Source organism: Anomaloglossus baeobatrachus, chromosome 5, assembly GCF_048569485.1.
Source record: "Anomaloglossus baeobatrachus isolate aAnoBae1 chromosome 5, aAnoBae1.hap1, whole genome shotgun sequence".
Taxonomy (NCBI): Eukaryota; Metazoa; Chordata; class Amphibia; order Anura; family Aromobatidae; genus Anomaloglossus; species Anomaloglossus baeobatrachus.
The window spans coordinates 574,439,470-574,460,306 of record NC_134357.1 but is presented as its reverse complement, the minus strand read 5'-3'; the positions used below and the strand labels follow the sequence as shown (position 1 = coordinate 574,460,306).

At 48.3% G+C, this 20,837-nt stretch overlaps 1 protein-coding gene across 1 annotated transcript; it reads left to right on the top strand.

The window, feature by feature from the left end:
• Positions 1 to 3,092: 3,092 nt before the first annotated feature.
• LOC142312429 (uncharacterized) lies at positions 3,093 to 19,070 on the top strand. Its single transcript, XM_075351370.1, has 6 exons — positions 3,093 to 3,386; positions 3,516 to 3,695; positions 3,777 to 3,900; positions 3,984 to 4,081; positions 4,279 to 4,369; positions 18,943 to 19,070. The coding sequence occupies exons 1-6, from the start codon at positions 3,309 to 3,311 to the stop codon at positions 19,068 to 19,070; spliced, it is 699 nt and encodes a 232-aa protein (XP_075207485.1). The 5' UTR covers positions 3,093 to 3,308.
• The last annotated feature ends 1,767 nt before the right edge of the window (positions 19,071 to 20,837 follow it).

Sequence of the window (20,837 nt, the reverse complement as noted above, 5' to 3'; positions counted from 1 at the left end):
GTGGAGGTAGGTGCAGGGTATTATATATCTAGTGTGCGGCTCTGCAGGTGGAGGTAGGTGCAGGGTATTATATATCTAGTGTGCGGCTCTGCAGGTGGAGGTAGGTGCAGGGTATTATATATCTAGTGTGCGGCTCTGCAGGTGGAGGTAGGTGCAGGGTATTATATATCTAGTGTGCGGCTCTGCAGGTGGAGGTAGGTGCAGGGTATTATATATCTAGTGTGCGGCTCTGCAGGTGGAGGTAGGTGCAGGGTATTATATATCTAGTGTGCGGCTCTGCAGGTGGAGGTAGGTGCAGGGTATTATATATCTAGTGTGCGGCTCTGCAGGTGGAGGTAGGTGCAGGGTATTATATATCTAGTGTGCGGCTCTGCAGGTGGAGGTAGGTGCAGGTTCATTATATATCTAGTGTGCGGCTCTGCAGGTGGAGGTAGGTGCAGGGTATTATATATCTAGTGTGCGGCTCTGCAGGTGGAGGTAGGTGCAGGGTATTATATATCTAGTGTGCGGCTCTGCAGGTGGAGGTAGGTGCAGGGTATTATATATCTAGTGTGCGGCTCTGCAGGTGGAGGTAGGTGCAGGGTATTATATATCTAGTGTGCGGCTCTGCAGGTGGAGGTAGGTGCAGGGTATTATATATCTAGTGTGCGGCTCTGCAGGTGGAGGTAGGTGCAGGGTATTATATATCTAGTGTGCGGCTCTGCAGGTGGAGGTAGGTGCAGGGTATTATATATCTAGTGTGCGGCTCTGCAGGTGGAGGTAGGTGCAGGGTATTATATATCTAGTGTGCGGCTCTGCAGGTGGAGGTAGGTGCAGGGTATTATATATCTAGTGTGCGGCTCTGCAGGTGGAGGTAGGTGCAGGGTATTATATATCTAGTGTGCGGCTCTGCAGGTGGAGGTAGGTGCAGGGTATTATATATCTAGTGTGCGGCTCTGCAGGTGGAGGTAGGTGCAGGGTATTATATATCTAGTGTGCGGCTCTGCAGGTGGAGGTAGGTGCAGGGTATTATATATCTAGTGTGCGGCTCTGCAGGTGGAGGTAGGTGCAGGGTATTATATATCTAGTGTGCGGCTCTGCAGGTGGAGGTAGGTGCAGGGTATTATATATCTAGTGTGCGGCTCTGCAGGTGGAGGTAGGTGCAGGGTATTATATATCTAGTGTGCGGCTCTGCAGGTGGAGGTAGGTGCAGGGTATTATATATCTAGTGTGCGGCTCTGCAGGTGGAGGTAGGTGCAGGGTATTATATATCTAGTGTGCGGCTCTGCAGGTGGAGGTAGGTGCAGGGTATTATATATCTAGTGTGCGGCTCTGCAGGTGGAGGTAGGTGCAGGGTATTATATATCTAGTGTGCGGCTCTGCAGGTGGAGGTAGGTGCAGGGTATTATATATCTAGTGTGCGGCTCTGCAGGTGGAGGTAGGTGCAGGGTATTATATATCTAGTGTGCGGCTCTGCAGGTGGAGGTAGGTGCAGGGTATTATATATCTAGTGTGCGGCTCTGCAGGTGGAGGTAGGTGCAGGGTATTATATATCTAGTGTGCGGCTCTGCAGGTGGAGGTAGGTGCAGGGTATTATATATCTAGTGTGCGGCTCTGCAGGTGGAGGTAGGTGCAGGGTATTATATATCTAGTGTGCGGCTCTGCAGGTGGAGGTAGGTGCAGGGTATTATATATCTAGTGTGCGGCTCTGCAGGTGGAGGTAGGTGCAGGGTATTATATATCTAGTGTGCGGCTCTGCAGGTGGAGGTAGGTGCAGGGTATTATATATCTAGTGTGCGGCTCTGCAGGTGGAGGTAGGTGCAGGGTATTATATATCTAGTGTGCGGCTCTGCAGGTGGAGGTAGGTGCAGGGTATTATATATCTAGTGTGCGGCTCTGCAGGTGGAGGTAGGTGCAGGGTATTATATATCTAGTGTGCGGCTCTGCAGGTGGAGGTAGGTGCAGGGTATTATATATCTAGTGTGCGGCTCTGCAGGTGGAGGTAGGTGCAGGGTATTATATATCTAGTGTGCGGCTCTGCAGGTGGAGGTAGGTGCAGGGTATTATATATCTAGTGTGCGGCTCTGCAGGTGGAGGTAGGTGCAGGGTATTATATATCTAGTGTGCGGCTCTGCAGGTGGAGGTAGGTGCAGGGTATTATATATCTAGTGTGCGGCTCTGCAGGTGGAGGTAGGTGCAGGGTATTATATATCTAGTGTGCGGCTCTGCAGGTGGAGGTAGGTGCAGGGTATTATATATCTAGTGTGCGGCTCTGCAGGTGGAGGTAGGTGCAGGGTATTATATATCTAGTGTGCGGCTCTGCAGGTGGAGGTAGGTGCAGGGTATTATATATCTAGTGTGCGGCTCTGCAGGTGGAGGTAGGTGCAGGGTATTATATATCTAGTGTGCGGCTCTGCAGGTGGAGGTAGGTGCAGGGTATTATATATCTAGTGTGCGGCTCTGCAGGTGGAGGTAGGTGCAGGGTATTATATATCTAGTGTGCGGCTCTGCAGGTGGAGGTAGGTGCAGGGTATTATATATCTAGTGTGCGGCTCTGCAGGTGGAGGTAGGTGCAGGGTATTATATATCTAGTGTGCGGCTCTGCAGGTGGAGGTAGGTGCAGGGTATTATATATCTAGTGTGCGGCTCTGCAGGTGGAGGTAGGTGCAGGGTATTATATATCTAGTGTGCGGCTCTGCAGGTGGAGGTAGGTGCAGGGTATTATATATCTAGTGTGCGGCTCTGCAGGTGGAGGTAGGTGCAGGGTATTATATATCTAGTGTGCGACTCTGCAGGTGGAGGTAGGTGCAGGTTATTATATATCTAGTGTGCGGCTCTGCAGGTGGAGGTAGGTGCAGGGTATTATATATCTAGTGTGCGGCTCTGCAGGTGGAGGTAGGTGCAGGGTATTATATATCTAGTGTGCGGCTCTGCAGGTGGAGGTAGGTGCAGGGTATTATATATCTAGTGTGCGGCTCTGCAGGTGGAGGTAGGTGCAGGGTATTATATATCTAGTGTGCGGCTCTGCAGGTGGAGGTAGGTGCAGGGTATTATATATCTAATGTGCGGCTCTGCAGGTGGAGGTAGGTGCAGGGTATTATATATCTGGTGTGCGGCTCTGCAGGTGGAGGTAGGTGCAGGGTATTATATATCTAGTGTGCGGCTCTGCAGGTGGAGGTAGGTGCAGGGTATTATATATCTAGTGTGCGGCTCTGCAGGAGGAGGTGTGTGGAGATTCCCCATTACTGGGCTCAGGCTCCATACACATTAGATGCTGGGGGAGAACAATCGCTCTATAGAAGAGAATTCTCCTGATTGCCCCGTGAAGGATGGATATGGACAGGGACAAGATGGCGGAGAGGATATTACACCTCACCCTAGAGATCCTCTTCCGGCTTACTGGAGAGGTGAGAGATTCTGATGACGTCACATTACATCATTCTTATCTATGGGAATAACAGATGGACAGAACTGGAGAGGTGAGGACTCTGGAAATGTCTGGAGTGAGATTTATTACTGTGTCTCTCCATAACCAGGATTACACAGTAGTGAAGAAGACCTCTAGTGAGCGCTGTCAGGCCCCTGTGTATGAGGGATGGGGAAGACCCCTGAGCCCAATCACGGGTCCTCCACCTCAGCCCCCGATACATGAGGACATCAATGACCAGAAGATCCTAGAACTCACCTACAAGATGATTGAGCTGCTGACTGGAGAGGTGACACTGCTGGGAATGCTGGGACATTATACAGTAACGCTATGAAGGGATCGGGGGTGACGGTATCATTGTATGTGTCAGGTTCCTATAAGGTGTCAGGACATCACCGTCTATTTCTCCATGGAGGAGTGGGAGTATTTGGAAGGACACAAAGATCTGTACAAGGACGTCATGATGGAAGTTCCCCAGCCCCTCACATCACCAGGTAATAGACAAGACTAAATACACACGGCCTATAATTATCTGTATGTAAGGAATGAATTCAGTCACTGTATGTGTCTCCTCCAGTTCTATCCGGTAAGAGGACAACACCAGAGAGATGTCCCCGTCCTCTTCTCCCACAGGACTGTAAACAAGAAGACCCCGATGTTCCTCAGGATCATCAGGTAGATGGAGAGAAGGTGCCATGAAATCTCCCTATGATGTGTAGACGGCTGTGAAGGTCTTGTGCTCAGTCTTGTTTTATCCTCCAGTATTATATGTGTTATACTTGTGTAATGAGAGCGGTGGAGATGGCAGGATTAGAGCTGATCATAGATGGGACTTCTCCATCTGTCTGTGACTTTTACAATATTTGTTTCAGGGTGAAGATCTGCCCCATATTAATACTACAGAGACATATGTGAGGGGTGATGAGCGGAGTAAAGAGGAGATTCCTACAGATAACCGCCCAGGTGAGTAGTGACCACTAAATGCAGAGAAGTCACAGATTCTTCTCAGTCACCGGCTGTGGCTGCTTTATCAGGGTTGTAGTCCGGCCATATCAAATGGTCACCATTCTGCTGCTAGACCACCACTTGCTCCTCCATCCAATACTGTGCCCAATATTTTGGCCATTGGACGCCCTTCTGTTGGATTGAGATCTGTATCAGTCAGATCTTAAAGATAGGAGCCGTCCTATCTCCTGAAATTAGAAAATGTTGACCCTTAGCTGCCCAGATCTCTAATCTGTAAAGCCAAATGACAGCGTACGTAGAATGTGCAGACAACTTAGAAAATCATGGGAAGAAGAATCTAATCTGTATGGTGGACCCCTAAGAGAAAGCGGAGGGTAATGATGCTGGTGACCTCCTAGATTCTTAGTTTGGTGCCGTGTTCTCCAGGTGAATAAAGATTGATTGCTCTCAGTGGGAGAAACAAAATAATAATCTTGTAGTTGATTAAGAGACCAAAGTAGTCTGGAAAGCTTGCTTTGTAACATCATTTATTTTATTTTTTTTATTAGCCATTAAAGGGCACCATAAGTAGGGATGAGCGTGCCCGAACTGTAAAGTTTAAGGTCTGTATCAGACACCTTGTGCCCAGTGCTGAGCCCCGAACACGGACTTTTTACTGTACGTTCGGTTCCTACTCGAGTTTGTCAGCCGATTTAAAGCTTGTTGAAACGTAGCAGAGCAGCCAATCAGCAAGCTTTTAGGCTGTGGGCACTATCGCAACCATACTAATTATTGGCATGGCTGTGATTGGCTGGTGCACTCCATTACGCGACGTGTTTAACAGCCGGATCACAGACCGCGCTTCCATTTTGCCTTCAGTAAGATAGGTAGCACACGCTGTTGTAATGAGGGACAGTGATGGGTGCAGTTACTAAAACAACAAATACATTGTAGGGATAGGACACTATAGGAGTGAGGGACAGTGATGGGGCATGTAATTCAAAATCAAATACAGCGCTGCATCACATAGCTTGGCGTAGCCCTCCAAAACAGCTGCATACAGGCTGTGTTATTATTCTCTGTATACAGGCCGTGTAATAATCTGTTCTCATTCTTTGGCACAGAAACATCTAATAGGGGACATGGCCATGGTGCTGTACTGGTGTTGTAGCCGCTTCAGGGCGAGGACCTGGTAGATGTGTGTCTAATACGCTCCAAACTGAAACACCTTCCTCTGGTGCACGCAGGCCGCAGGCTGGTCTTCGTCATTTCTTAGGCCCAAGTACTACTGCATGAATGGTGAGGCCAGAGCATAAGGCGTTTTTAGATTATATGGCCAATAATCCAATGCCTCTAGTTCCTTTGCATTATCTTCCACCCAGTCCACAACTGAAAGCTCAGAGTCGTCTTCTAAGTTCCATTGTCATCTTCCTGCCACAACAACCCATTCAAAATCAGACAAGCAGTGAGAGCCACAGGTCATGCAGCAGTCACTTATGCTTTTTGATTATTCTAGGTGGGGTCCAGCAGCCCATCCACCTGGCCGAGCCCCAGAGGTGGAAGAGACCAAGTGCACTGACGCCCAAGCACTTGTGTAGGAGGATGAGTCTGTGGGAAGGCTGGTGGACACAGTCTGCGGATCACCACACCACAGCTCAAAGGATGAGGAAACACAGGTGCCAACCGCTGTGGCTTTTGTCAGTGTGCAGACTGAGAAGGAGGGCAGGGCTGAGAAGTGGATGGAAGACGACAAGAGGGATGACGAGGAGGTGCTTGACTCCACCTGGAGCAAAGGCCATGATAGTGACGTGCAATTCCAATGAAGAAGAAGTGTTCAAGCAGATGAAATAGCAGCACAGAAAAAGAGGGAGCAGGAGGCAAAAGCCCTGTGGACGGCTCATAGCCAAGAAGTTAGCTTCTGCCACCCGTACCGCCAGTGAAAACCTCCCAGCAATGCCAGCTCAACAAAGCTCTCTGGCATGCCATTTCTTCTGGCAATGTACTGATGACAAGACAGTGGTGGTTTGCAAGATGTGCCGTCAGAGCCTGAAGCGAGGGGAAAAATCTTCTCAATCTGAGCACCACCTGCATGATGCGTCATCTGACTTCCAAGCACGGGATGCAGTGGAGTAGTTTCCTGAGAAATCAAAAAAGAACTCTGGGTCCTCCTCCTCTCTCTTCTGCTGGTTTGGTGTTGGCGTTTTTAGCTGCGGTGTCTGCATCTTGCATCCGCTCATGATCACCAGGGTCACCTTCCTCCCTGCAAGCACATGATGTGGTAGCAACAGCACCACCACCATTATCACCTACTATGTCCACATCGTCCCATGGAAGTCTGCAGCTCTCCATCCCCAAAAGCCTCGCTAGGAAGAGGAAATACCTCTCTAGCCACTGAACCCTGGCCTTGAATGACAGCATTTACAAAATGCTTGCCTTTGAAATGCTGCCATTCAGGCTGGTGGCGACGGACAGTTTCCAACAAATGATGTCTGTGGCTATACCGCAGTACGTTGTTTCCAGCCTCCAATATTTTTCCAGGTGTGCCATCCCTGCCCTGCACACACATGTGGCAAAACAAATCCCCTGTTCACTCCGCAATGCCATAAGTGGAAAGGTCCACGTAACTATGAATACTTGGACCAGTAAGCACAGACAGGGACAGTATATCTCTCTTAATTGCACACTGGGTAAACGTAGTGGCGGCTGGGCATGAGGCGCCAGGCATTCAAGCGCATGTCCTACCACCAGATCGCTGGATGTTTGTTTGTCAGTGTTGCTTCCTTCTACTACTCTTCCTCTACTTCCTTTCTCATCCGGTCAGAGTTAGGCTGGCGTCACATGGTACGATCTATCGTGCGATCGTTCCCGCCCCCATCATTTGTGCGTCACGGGCAATTAGTTGCCCATGGTGCACAAAGTTGTTAAACCGCCGTCACACGTACTTACCTCCTGGATGACGTCGCTGTGAGCGGCGAACATCCACTTCCTGAAGGGGGAGGGACGTTCGGCGTCACAGCGACGTCACACAGCGGCCGGCCAATAGGGGCGGAGATGAGCTGGACATAACATCCCGCCCACCTCCTTCCTTCCGCATTGCCGGCGGGACACAGGTAAGCTGTGTTCGTCGTTCCCGGGTGTCACATGGAGCGATGTGTGCTGCCTTGGGAACGATGAACAAACGGCGCGCAGAAGGAGGAACGATTTTATGAAAATGAGCGACGTGTCAACGAGCAACGATAAGGTGAGTATTTGTGCTTGTTAACAGTCGCTCGTAGCTGTCACACGCTATGATATGTCAAACGATGCCGGATGTGCGTCAGTAACGACGTGACCCCGACGACATATATCGATATATCGTAGCGTGTGACGCCGGCATTAGACCTGAACCACCAACTTCAGCTCGGCCATATGTAAATGACAGCTGGCCAGTCTTAAGCTTATCTGTCTGGGGAACAAACCTCACACCACGCAGGAGCTGTGGACGGGCATAAAAGAACAGATGAGTGGCTAGTGACTGTGGACCTAAAGCCCTGCCTAGTGGTGTGCGATAGTGGCTGAAATCTCGTCACAGCTCTGGGCCTAGGCCGCTTGACATACATCCCTTGCGGGCGCATGTGCTGAATTTGGTGGTGCAGAGCTTCTTCAAAAATTACCCTTATATGTCAGAGCTTCTGCTGAAACTCTGGGCAGTATGTGCGCACTTTCGGCATTCTCAGCCTGATGCTGCTCGCCTGTCTGCAGTGCAGAGTCACTTCGGCTTTCCCGATCACCACCTCATAGTGATGAGGCATATATTTGAGAGAGTACGAGAGCAACAGCAGGCAAGAGTGGAGTTTTAGCTGCAGCACACACAGCAGAATCGCTTTTGTAGACCAACACCACTTCACTACCAACGAGTGTGCCTCCATGCAGGACCTGTGTGCAGTGTTGTTGTTGATTTGAATGTTTGGAAAAAAATGTCTATATCCACTTCTCATCAGGGTCTGTGGCCTTAGTTTTTAGCAAAATTCTACTTGTCAGTGTGCAGCCGGGTCTATGGCTTCAGTTTTAAAAAAGAAAAAACATGAGTAGTCCCTGTGCTCCAGGTATTGCGGCTCAATCTGTCACAAACCTGTAACTGCGCTGCAGCATTCACAGTGTTGTGGAGCTCTGAAAACCATCTGTATTACAGCTCTGTGCAATTTTGGCTGTGAGGGTCAACTGGGTAAAGAGGCTGTTTAGGGACCTTTTTAAAATAGGTTTTCTGGAGGGGGGGGGGGAATCTGTCAATTTTAACCTGTAATACACCTCCAACTGAGGGAAAAGTTCTTTTCCCTGAAGAAGGAGACAGTTGGGGTCTCCGAAACGCGTAGGAACGAAATAATAAAAGAATCATCTGTTCTGACATCAATGTCTGTGGTCTTCAAGCGCGGCATAAAACCTGTTTTTTCCAGTTTTTTCCTTTGATGTTCCACTTGTGTAACAGGGCTGCTGCTGGACCGCTTGGGCGCTCACTTTTGCTGTTAATGGAGTTGTGACTGGCACAACCCGATCAGGTGTGTGCATTACTTCTTTATGATTTTGCCCAATATATCGGGTAAGACCCTATTGCGCCTTTTCTCTCCCATATAGTTTACCTCCAACTGATGACAGCTTGTTGTTGCGTCTGCGCAGTGTGGCAGAGTGACTGCCAAGTTCCCCTGACTGTTACCAGTGCTGATTAGTGGGTGGCCACACTCCTGGATACCCGCTACTACATCAAGGTGCCATGGTTACTTCCATCACTGAAGCGTGACCAAGTCCCCTCTTCCTCACGGCCACAGTACCACCAACCCCAAAAATGAAAACAGATTTATTCTATGATTCAAAGCTGTCATATTCAGCGAGAACTTCCTGCTGTAAACAATAATTTTTTCAAAATAAATGCTTGACATTCCCGGGATAGACACCGATCAGCCTGGGTGAGCCGCTTCAAGTCTAAATTGCTGGGACTGGCAGTATCAAGTCTACCTGACGAATGTCCAGCGCAATTCTAAATTCAACTATGAGCTGTTTAAATGCAGCAACCAAACTGTCCACCACTGAGCAGAAAACTGGCTCCTGTGTGGGAACTGCTAAAAGAGGCAGCCTAAGAATTGGTGCCCTGCTGAAAGTGCAGAGTTGGCACCTGAGGAGCATGGGCATCTTTCGTCAACGTCACCCTTTTGAAAATGAATAAAGCAATGAGAACCTCAACAAGTCAGGCACCTGTCACTTCTGGTTTTGAACATATTCTGTTGGATTTGGTTCCATGGCCCATCTGTGTTTTTAATTGGGTGCTGTGTGGTGGATCTCTGGCAATCTTGCCTGTGAGAGTTACCCTCGTAAAGAGGCTGTTTAGGGGCCTTTTTTACAATTCGGTGGTCTGTGGTGGAAACCTATCAATCTTGGCTCTGTGGGGAACTGGGAATACAGGCTCTGTGATGTGAACTGGGAATACGGGCTCTGTAAGGTGAGCTGGGAATACGGGCTCTGTAAGGTGAGCTGGGAATACGGGCTCTGTAAGGTGAACTGGGAATACGGGCTCTGTAAGGTGAACTGGGAATACGGGCTCTGTAAGGGGAACTGGGCATACGGGCTCTGTAAGGGGAACTGGGCATACGGGCTCTGTAAGGGGAACTGGGCATACGGGCTCTGTAAGGGGAACTGGGCATACGGGCTCTGTAAGGGGAACTGGGCATACGGGCTCTGTAAGGGGAACTGGGCATACGGGCTCTGTAAGGGGAACTGGGCATACGGGCTCTGTAAGGGGAACTGGGAATACAGGCTCTGATGTGAACTGGGAATACGGGCTCTGTAAGGTGAGCTGGGAATACGGGCTCTGTAAGGTGAACTGGGCATACTGGCTCTGTAAGGTGAACTGGGAATACGGGCTCTGTAAGGTGAACTGGGAATACGGGCTCTGTAAGGTGAACTGGGAATACGGGTTCTGTAAGGTGAACTGGGAATACGGGCTCTGTAAGGGGAACTGGGCATACGGGCTCTGTAAGGGGAACTGGGAATACGGGCTCTGTAAGGGGAACTGGGCATACGGGCTCTGTAAGGGGAACTGGGCATACGGGCTCTGTAAGGGGAACTGGGCATACGGGCTCTGTAAGGGGAACTGGGCATACGGGCTCTGTAAGGGGAACTGGGCATACGGGCTCTGTAAGGGGAACTGGGCATACGGGCTCTGTAAGGTGAACTGGGAATACGCGCTCTGTAAGGTGAACTGGGAATACGCGCTCTGTAAGGTGAACTGGGAATACGCGCTCTGTAAGGTGAACTGGGAATACGCGCTCTGTAAGGTGAACTGGGAATACGCGCTCTGTAAGGTGAACTGGGAATACGCGCTCTGTAAGGTGAACTGGGAATACGCGCTCTGTAAGGTGAACTGGGAATACGCGCTCTGTAAGGTGAACTGGGAATACGCGCTCTGTAAGGTGAACTGGGAATACGGGCTCTGTAAGGTGAACTGGGAATACGGGCTCTGTAAGGTGAACTGGGAATACGGGCTCTGTAAGGTGAACTGGGAATACGGGCTCTGTAAGGGGAACTGGGAATACGGGCTCTGTAAGGGGAACTGGGAATACGGGCTCTGTAAGGGGAACTGGGCATACGGGCTCTGTAAGGGGAACTGGGCATACGGGCTCTGTAAGGGGAACTGGGCATACGGGCTCTGTAAGGGGAACTGGGCATACGGGCTCTGTAAGGGGAACTGGGCATACGGGCTCTGTAAGGGGAACTGGGCATACGGGCTCTGTAAGGGGAACTGGGCATACGGGCTCTGTAAGGGGAACTGGGCATACGGGCTCTGTAAGGGGAACTGGGCATACGGGCTCTGTAAGGGGAACTGGGCATACGGGCTCTGTAAGGGGAACTGGGAATAATGGCTCTGTAAGGGGAACTGGGAATACTGTCTCTGTAAAGTGAACTGGGAATACGGGCTCTGTAAGGTGAACTGAGAATACGGGCTCTGTAAGGTGAACTGGGCATACTGGCTCTGTAAGGTGAACTGGGCATACTGGCTCTGTAAGGTGAACTGGGAATACTGGCTCTGTAAGGTGAACTGGGAATACTGGCTCTGTAAGGTGAACTGGGAATACTGGCTCTGTAAGGTGAACTGGGAATACGGGCTCTGTAAGGTGAACTGGGAATACGGGCTCTGTAAGGTGAACTGGGAATACGGGCTCTGTAAGGTGAACTGGGAATACGGGCTCTGTAAGGTGAACTGGGAATACGGGCTCTGTAAGGGTCTTTTTTTTATATAATATTGGTCTGTGGAGAATCTCTCAAATCCATCTCTATGGGGTCACTGTTAAATTGTTGAGGTTCTGCCTTTACTTGCTATGTAACCATAATTGCTGTGGTGACAGAAGCCCTGTAAGTCACTTACCTATCCACATGTGTTTACAGGGAAATTGTCCTGCTCTTACCTCCATTTAGCTTCCTATTGCAGCCCCCGAGCCCTCACTACAACCATTTTACAGCCCAGAATTAGGCTCCCCATTGACTTGTATGGGGTTTGTTGTTCAGGGTCAAGTTCTGCTGCAAACACACTTGTTTCTGGGTTGTTTTTTTTTCTGGTCCATGGGTTCATTCATCACTAATCATAACTACAAGATTCTTATTGTTTCTCCACTGAGAGCAATGATTCCATCTTCCTAGGATCTCGGCATCTTATTGATGGATCTTCCTTCTCTCCCTTCTGATGAATGTGCTGATAGGGGCGTTTATAGCCAAAGTTGGGCACAGGGTAACTGTAACATATCAGGGAGGTTAGGATTATCCCACAGTGGGTACATGGAGGCCGGGCAGCCCACCCACATGATTTCCAAAATGTAATTAGAAAATAAAGGAAAGTAATTAACACATAAAGATCTGATATTTTTACCTTCAAGATCCTGAAAGATATTTTCTCTGAATTCTACAAATCTCCATTATATAAGACCTTGTACTGGAGCCGTCCATTGTGGAGTCCGAGAGGCAGAAAGTAAATGTCTAATATTTCTTCAAGAAACTCATCTGACAGAAGATATTGGCCCCTACAATAGTTTGGATTGCCAAGAGCCCCGAGCCACATACTGTAATTACTCCAGATGTCACCTCTAGTTACTAAATCACTGATGGTGAAGGCTGTCGGGGTGGAGGGCGGTCATTTTAGTAGATGTGTTATTGTCTATAGTCACAGTTTTTCTCTATAGTAGCTCTTTTGTCTGGCGCCTTCTCTCTGCTGTGATGAGCGTCTTCCTTGTCCGCAGGCCCATATGGATGATATGTCCTATGTGATCAACACAGGCCGGCATTGCCATCCTGAGCAGGCGCAGCCTGCTGAGGGCAAATCAAAGTAATGTAATGCGCAGGCGCGAGGAAAGGTTAAAGACTGTCCGCACATACGCACTACAGAAGGCCATATCAAAGTGTGCCTGCACAGGACCGCAATGCCGATCTGTGTAGATGACATAGGACGCGTCATCCACATTGGGCTGGCCAGAAGGCGGACAGCCGTGGAGACCAGCGACACCCATCGGACCGGAACCCCTTCAGGTGAGTATTATAAAAGTGTTTTTTATGTTATACAGAGCGGCCTGGGCTCTTGCATACAGTATTCTAGAATGCTAAATCAAACCAAAAAAAAAAAAAATGGAGTAACACATCCACTAAAATATATAATTTATTGAAAAATACTTTTAAAAATCGCTTATATCAAATAACAGTATAAAGGTCAAAATATAAGGAGGAAAATTATAGACAAAAATCCCACTAGTAAGGGAGGAGAGCCAAGAAAGTCTAATTACATTCAAAAGGAAAATCTATGACTATAAAGCATCAGTCTCGGGTTGGTGTGTGTGTGTGTGTGTGTATGTGTATAATATGAATTACACCTACCGGTATTTGGTAATTCGGTTTCCAGTAGTCCCTCAGGACAGCACCACAGGAGTTAATCCCCTTGACCTATACAGGGACAGGATCACAGAGAGGTTTAAAAGGCCCCTCCCACCTCCACCCTCCAGTGTCTTTTCAAGTACTTACAGAAGGATGGATACAAACTGTTTATACCAACAAATAGTAACTCATCTGCAAGATAAACCCTAAGGGGAGGGACTACTGGAAACCGAATTACCAAATACCAGTAGGTGTAATTCATATTTTCCAGAACGTCCCTCAGGTCAGCACCAAAGTAATATCTCAGGGCGGGTACAGAAGCCTTAAGGACACAAGTCCTGGGCAAGAAATAGGTTAGACATATCAATCTGTAAAACCAAAAATATGGATAGTAGTAAGAATCTGCAAGCAGATGAAACCCTATGCAGCGCATCTTAAGGATTACCAAACATGGCTGGTGTAGGATCCATAACACCCAGAACCCACCAATGTCTGAAGAACATTAGAAGGACTAATACTTTGATAAGTACCGTCGTGTACTGAAAAACTACAAGGTAAATCACCATAGTGAATGAGATATATTCTATACTGTTGAATATTCAGAATAAATGAGGTAGACAGCTTATACTACAGAAACCAGATATAGTGAGAAATACCCAAAAAATGGGTTAGATGAACATTCTTAACACCACAACTATAGAATAGATGTTAAAGTCCTTTAATAGCCTATCAAGGGATGAATAAACCACAGCCCGATAGAATGACCACCGTCGTAGATCAATAATAAACTCGTCCGTGCTTAATAAACCAGGTCAGTACTGTCATCAGCTCTCCTAGGTTCAAAAGACTGCCCCTGGTTACAGACCAGCCCACCGTTCCACCAGAGGTCACATTCTGGCCCCAGAAACCCAAGATGTCAATGCAGAACTACTAGATCTCGAGTAATGAGACGGACCGTCATGAAAACAAAAGACATGAAGAGTTGGAGTCTGGAAGGCACATCTTCCGATATTAGCAAGCCAAGTACATCATCCGACCACTTGAGGGAAGCATTGTTCACCATTCCCAAGGTGCAGATGCCAAGTACAGCGGGGTATGGAATCTGGATGTGATGAGTGTGTCCCAGAAAATGTAGGTGGTCAAACCTCATATATACTGTATACAGTATATATATTGGAATGTAAAGAACTGGTTTGTCATATCCGTGGCTGCTAATACAGGAGCCTAGTGTTGCCCTGAGCTGGTGTAAAGAAACCACTACCACCTGGGGCAGACTACCCAACTAGAAATGGACTATACTCCATTAGCATGTAATTACCACTATATCGGACACTAGCGTAAACATACCACACAGTCTTCCATAGTGACCAGGGAACATCTTCTAGGGGAATGGGGGTCTCTAATAATCACAGAGTGATATTTCATTTGACAGCGGTGAGACTCTGGATTTTAGCTTGGGAGAGCAGTGAGCCTAAGAGGGAGACTATGGAGCTCCCTGCCACAAGATGGTGGAAAAACCTCACAGGTTATTTACGAGATTCTGTATGTTGAACAATGGTCCAGAAAACTAGTCCAATTGCCATCAAGGGACCCATTACAGTAAAACGGGGCTATTACCATGATCGGCTACATTCCATTCTTTCTATTATAGGATGAACTCGATAAACGTTTCTCTTTAATCATAAGTTATAAATGAGAGACCAGAGTTAAGCAACTAAGCACAGCTGAATACTACTGATTAGAAAGGAAGGACGTAGCTGAACTCAGATTCCTGTTCTGAAGCCGTAATAAGGAGAATTACTAGGCCAACTCAAGCACGGCTGCTTATCACGCCAAGCCAAGTGCAGGTCCATAAGCGTGAGGCCCCTCTAACCAAAGCCAATGCTAGAGACCCAAGATGTGAAGTATGCAGCACGAGGCGCAAGGGACGAGGTCACTAGCGAAGGCCAAAGGCGTAGAGGCCAAAGGCGCAGAGGCGCAAGGCCAAAGGCGCAAGGCCAAAGGCGCAAGGCGCAATGCCAGAGGCGGTAGGCACAATGCCAGAGGCGCAAGGCACAATGCCAGAGGCGCAATGCCAGAGGCGTGAGGCACAATGCCAGAGGCGCAATGCCAGAGGCGCAAGGCACAATGCCCGAGCGCAATGCCAGAGGCACAAGGCGCAATGCCAAAGTCGCAATGCCAGAGGCGCAAGGCCAGAGGCGCGAGGCCAAAGGCGCAATGCCAGAGGCACAAGGCGCAATGCCAAAGTCTCAATGCCAGAGGCGTAATGCCAGAGGCGCAAGGCGCAATTTCAGAGGCGCAAGGCCAGAGGCGCAGTGCCAGAGGCACAAGGCGCAATGCCAGTGGCGCAATGCCAGAGATGCAAGGTGCAAGGCCAGAGTCGCAAGGCTAGAGGCGCAAGGCAAGAGGCGCAAGGCCAGAGGCGCAGTGCCAGAGGCACAAGGCGCAATGCCAGAGGCGCAATGCCCAAGGCGCAATGCCAGAGGCGCAATGCCAGAGGCGCAAGGCACAAGGCGCAATGCCAGAGGCGCAATGCCAGAGGCGCAAGGCACAAGGCGCAATGCCAAAGGCACAAGGCGCAATGCCAGAGGCGCAAGGCGCAATGCCAGAGGCGCAAGGCGCAATTTCAGAGGCGCAAAGCTAGAGGCACAAGGCAAGAGGCGCAAGGCGCAATGCCAGAGGCGCAAGGCCAGAGGCACAAGGCGCAATGCCAGAGGCACAAGGCGCAATGCCAGAGGCGCAAGGCGCAATTTCAGAGGCGCAAGGCAAGAGGCGCAAGGCAAGAGGCGCAAGGCCAGACGCACAAGGCATGAAGTGCAAGGCGCAATGCCAAGGGCGCAATGCCAGAGGCGCAAGGCCAGAGGCACAAGGCGCAAAGCCAGAAGCCCGGAGGCGCAAGGCACAAGCCCGGAGGCGCAAGGCACAAGCCCGGAGGCGCAAGGCACAAGCCCGGAGGCCCAAGGCACAAGCCCGGAGGCCCAAGGCACAAGCCCGGAGGCCCAAGGAACAAGCCCAGAGGCCCAAGCCCAGAGGCCCAGAGGCACAAGCCCAGAGGCCTAGAGGCACAAGCCTAGAGGCCGAGAGCCAGTGAAGCCAAGCCATGAAGGGCAAGGCTGAGAAACTGTAAGACCAGAGACGCCAAGCAGTGAGGCCTTGACTGTCCCAAGGTGCCAAGCCAGCGTGTGGTCAGAGCTGTGTAGCGTGTGGGCCGAGGCCAAAGCCGTGAGGCGCGGAGCCGGAGCCCCAAGTTGTGAGGTACGAGGTTGGAGCCACAACCGGAGCCAGGAGGCGCGAGGCCGGAGCCGTGCGCGAGCCAGAGTCGTCACGTGGCCAGAACCCTGAGGCGCGAGGCCAGAGTTGTGAGGCCCCATCAGAGTTTCCCATAAGAGTGTAATTCACCTGAGAAATTCAGGATACACCTACTTCATGAGTGGTATCCTAAATGCCAAATTAGTCACACCTGAACCAATTAACTCACCTTGAGGTTCAGCTGGAAGGCAAGTTCCAAATGCGAGATAATGTGTTATATCCACAATTTTCCCTCCTATAGAAGGAGTAAATCAGACAGAACCCGGTCTGGTGAGATAATAGTGGAATCAACTGAGTGTTATTAAACCACAACATGAGGATCAACATAAGTTTCCATCAACAGGTAAATTCTGAACTTAAACATGAGGTCTGCTGATCCCAGCAGAACATGAGGCAGCAACCTCGCCATGCAGCATAATCTACTTAGAAAGTTCCAAGGCTAAACTTTTGTGCATGAGACCCAGGGATGCATAAGGCATGCAGCTTGAGTCAGCCCAGAGGCTCCGCAAATTCCCAGTGCACTTACCTGTGCAGCCTCCACTGTGCTGTGGCTTCACCCCTTCTTTCCACCTCCAAACCTTAGAGGGATAGAGGAAACTGGTAATGCCAAAAGCCCTCCATGAAGAGAAGTGGCATCATGGGCAGGAAGACCACATCGTTGCAGATGGTGCGCTGACGGCTGAGGGACCTCTCTTCGAGAGGTGTCGGCCCTGGACCTCTTGACAGAGAGAAGGGAAGGCCGAGACCCCTCGATCTCCCTGAGTCCGTTCACATACAGCGAGCAATGGCTGAGGGACCTCTCTTCGAGAGGTGTTGACCCCAGGCGACTTGACAGGGTGAACGGAAGGCCGAGACCCCCGATCCCCCTGAGCCCGTACCTCTTGAGTCCGTATGATGAAATTCAAAAAGCTAAAATAGCTCCACTCTAGGAGCACCTCTCATGCGTCTGTCTCCTGAAGGGACAGGAAAAACACTGGAGGGTGGAGGTGGGAGGGGCCTTTTAAACCTCTCTGTGATCCTGTCCCTGTATAGGTCAAGGGGATTAACTCCTGTTGTGCTGTCCTGAGGGACGTTCTGGAAATATATAATATATATATAATACATATACACATATTATCCTGCCCCTCGTAGCATTATGCACCCCCCCACATAGCACTATACACCCCTCATAGCATTATGCAACCCCAACCGTACATCCGTGTACTCAATAAATACATACTTACCTCTCTTTGTTTCCCCACCGCTGCTCCTCATTCGCCCACTGTGTCTGTCCTCTGCACATATCAACACATGATGTCACTGCTGTGCTAAGCTGTCAGAGCACAGACACAGCGGGACAATGATGAGAGGGATCGCTGCGCTTTGTCTCATCATTGCTTTCAACTGTATTAGCATCTGTGATGCTGATATATTTGAAAGTGCAATCCTGGGCGGAGGGCCCAGTTCCGGCACTGACACACAGGCCCTATACCAGTGACGTGCCCTTCCTATGTTGGCGGACCGCCACTGCTGATGGATTAGCAGTTTGGTACAATCTTGTCCTACAAAATATTATTTGATTACTTAATATTCAAATATACAGGATGCAAAATTAACAAAGTGGGTTGAACATCATGATCTCCTGGTTACTGAGGTCTACAGTTAGATTGTAAAGTGTTTTTATTTTAGTAAATAATTAGAATTTATATAGCTTGCAATTTCTTTAGTTATGTCATGCTCGCGGGTGCGAACAGGAGTGGACCTACTGGGCCGCAGCAGTGGTTCAACCAGGAGGGGCATAACTACGTGACTACCTTGTCTTCACTAGAGGCTGTGATGGTGAGGATAGGCTTGTGCTGGAAGGTAGCGACTTGGTGCTACTTCAGGGAGTCACACTACTGCGTCAGCTGGCCTTAGGATATTGACAGTCACTGCAGGTCTGCAGGCACTGCTGGTATAGATAGATGCAGCAGGTATGCCAAGCACAGGAGATAATAGGATGCAGACACCCACAGCATAAGACTTAGGAAATTAATCTGACAACTAGCAACAAGTATCTAAAGATAGACCACGTTGCTCAGGCGCCTACCAAAGGGGGAGGATGCCTTAAACACCTAGTGCCTCTCAGCCATAGGTTGAGAGACACTTCTTGGTTAGGGCATGCTGGTCTTTTGAGATTAGGTGCTCGTGTCCTAAGTAAACTCCCAAAAGTTCTGCATTGTGTGCGCAGGCCCTGGGAGACAGCAGCAGGGACTGAGGTCACGGAAGCCACCACTGAGTGACCGGGAGGGTAAGTGTGCTGGAGTCCCCCCTGGGAAACGGCTGTAGGACAGTGCGGGGACGCCAGTAAAGGCGTTACATGCTATTTTATAAATATCCTTAAATTTGAATATATTAAAAATAATTTTTATTCTTGGCAGATAACTGTACCAGGAGATTAGAGGCACAACTGACATCTTCAATTTTAACATCAGAAGACCTTGATATCGCACAAGATATAACTAAAGTGAATGCCACTATTCCAGATATACCATCATCCCTTTTATAGCAAAAAAATATATCATCTGATTCTTTTAAACAAGTCTTATCTTATGATTCATCACAGACTATGAAGAAAAATAAATGTCTCAAAAGAGGCATTAAAAATGGAAATGTTCTTACAGGAAAGAAGCTATTTTCATCTTCAGAATATCGAAAAATCCATAAAAATATTCACACAGGGGAGAGAAGATTTTCTTCAGAGTCTGTTAGTTACCAGAGAACTCAAACAGGGAAGAAGCCTTTTTCATGTTCAGAATGTGGGAAATGTTTTAACCGGAAATCACATCTTGTTACACATCAGAGAATTCATACAAGGGAGAAGCCTTTTTCATGTTCAGAATGTGGGAAATGGTTTGCAGATAAATCAAATCTTGCTAAACACCAGATAACTCACACAGGAGAGAAGCCTTTTTCATGTTCAGAGTGTGGGAAATGTTTTGTAGATCAATCAAGTGGTGTTGTGCATCAAAGAACTCACACAGGGCAGAAGCCGTATTCATGTTCAGAATGTGGGAAATGTTTTACCCATAAATCACAACTTGTTACACATCAGAGAATTCACACAGGGGAGAAGTCATATTCCGGTTCAGAATGTGGGACTTGTTTTAACCAAAAATGGCATCTTGTTATGCATCAGAAAACTCACACAGGGGAGAAGCCTTTTTCATGTTCAGAATGTGGTAAATGTTTTGCATATAAATCAATTCTTGCTCAACAGCAAAGAATTCACACAGGAGAGAAACCCTTTTATGTTCAGAATGTGGAAAATGTTTTACACACAAATGGAATCTTTTTAAACATAGAAAAACTCACAAGGGTAGAATCTATTAGCATACGTAGAAGGTGGGAAATGTTTCACTTAAATTATAATTTGTTGACCACTAAAAGAAATTCACATGGGAAGAAAATCTAGATTTGAGAAGCTGAATGAGAAAACACAAAAGAGACAATAAAAGTAAAGCCAAGAAAGTAAAGAAGAAAGGGAAATCATGTTTAAAAGCTACATTATATTATAATATATACAGTTACTCATAGACGTCTGTTTTCTAAAAATCAAATCGATGTTCCATGTGCATAGAACATTTCACATTCTTATATATTTATATATTCACTATATGGACAGGAGTATTACAACCTTCCCCCCAAAATACCAAACATTCCCCCTCCTTCCTAACTCCCAATCCCAGCGATCTGCCATTCATTACAGTTACTTTCAGCGCACAATCTCCATGTCTGAACAATGTCTGTAACTTCTCTATACTACAATAATAAACATGTTCATATTACACATTACTATTTCCATCTACGATCCATTCCTTCTTTGTGGGAACATCTGCTGTGATCGAGCTTTTATAATCACTTTCCGCTAAGTTTAGTAGTTTTTCTCATCATCATTGGGAACTGACCCCCTTCTCTATTCCCCAATACACATATTATAGGTTCTAAGGGGACTTTGATTGTAAATACTTACTAAATTGTCCCAATAACGTGACAACCAAAACATTTTTCTCCAATAAAGTCTGAGTATCTAAACTACCGTATTTTTCATACTATAAGACGCACTTTCCCGCTCCCAAATATTGGGGGAAAGTGGGGGTGCATCTTATAGCTTGAATGTGGCTGCAGGGAATCAGTGCTGCGGTGGAGCGGGTCATCGGTGCCACGAGCAGGCTGTAGCAGCGCCTGCCGTGACCACGTGGGCCCGCTCATTTCATATACACGCCCATCATCCCGCCCATCATCTCTCAGCGCTGAAGCCGGCGCTGACAAGGGG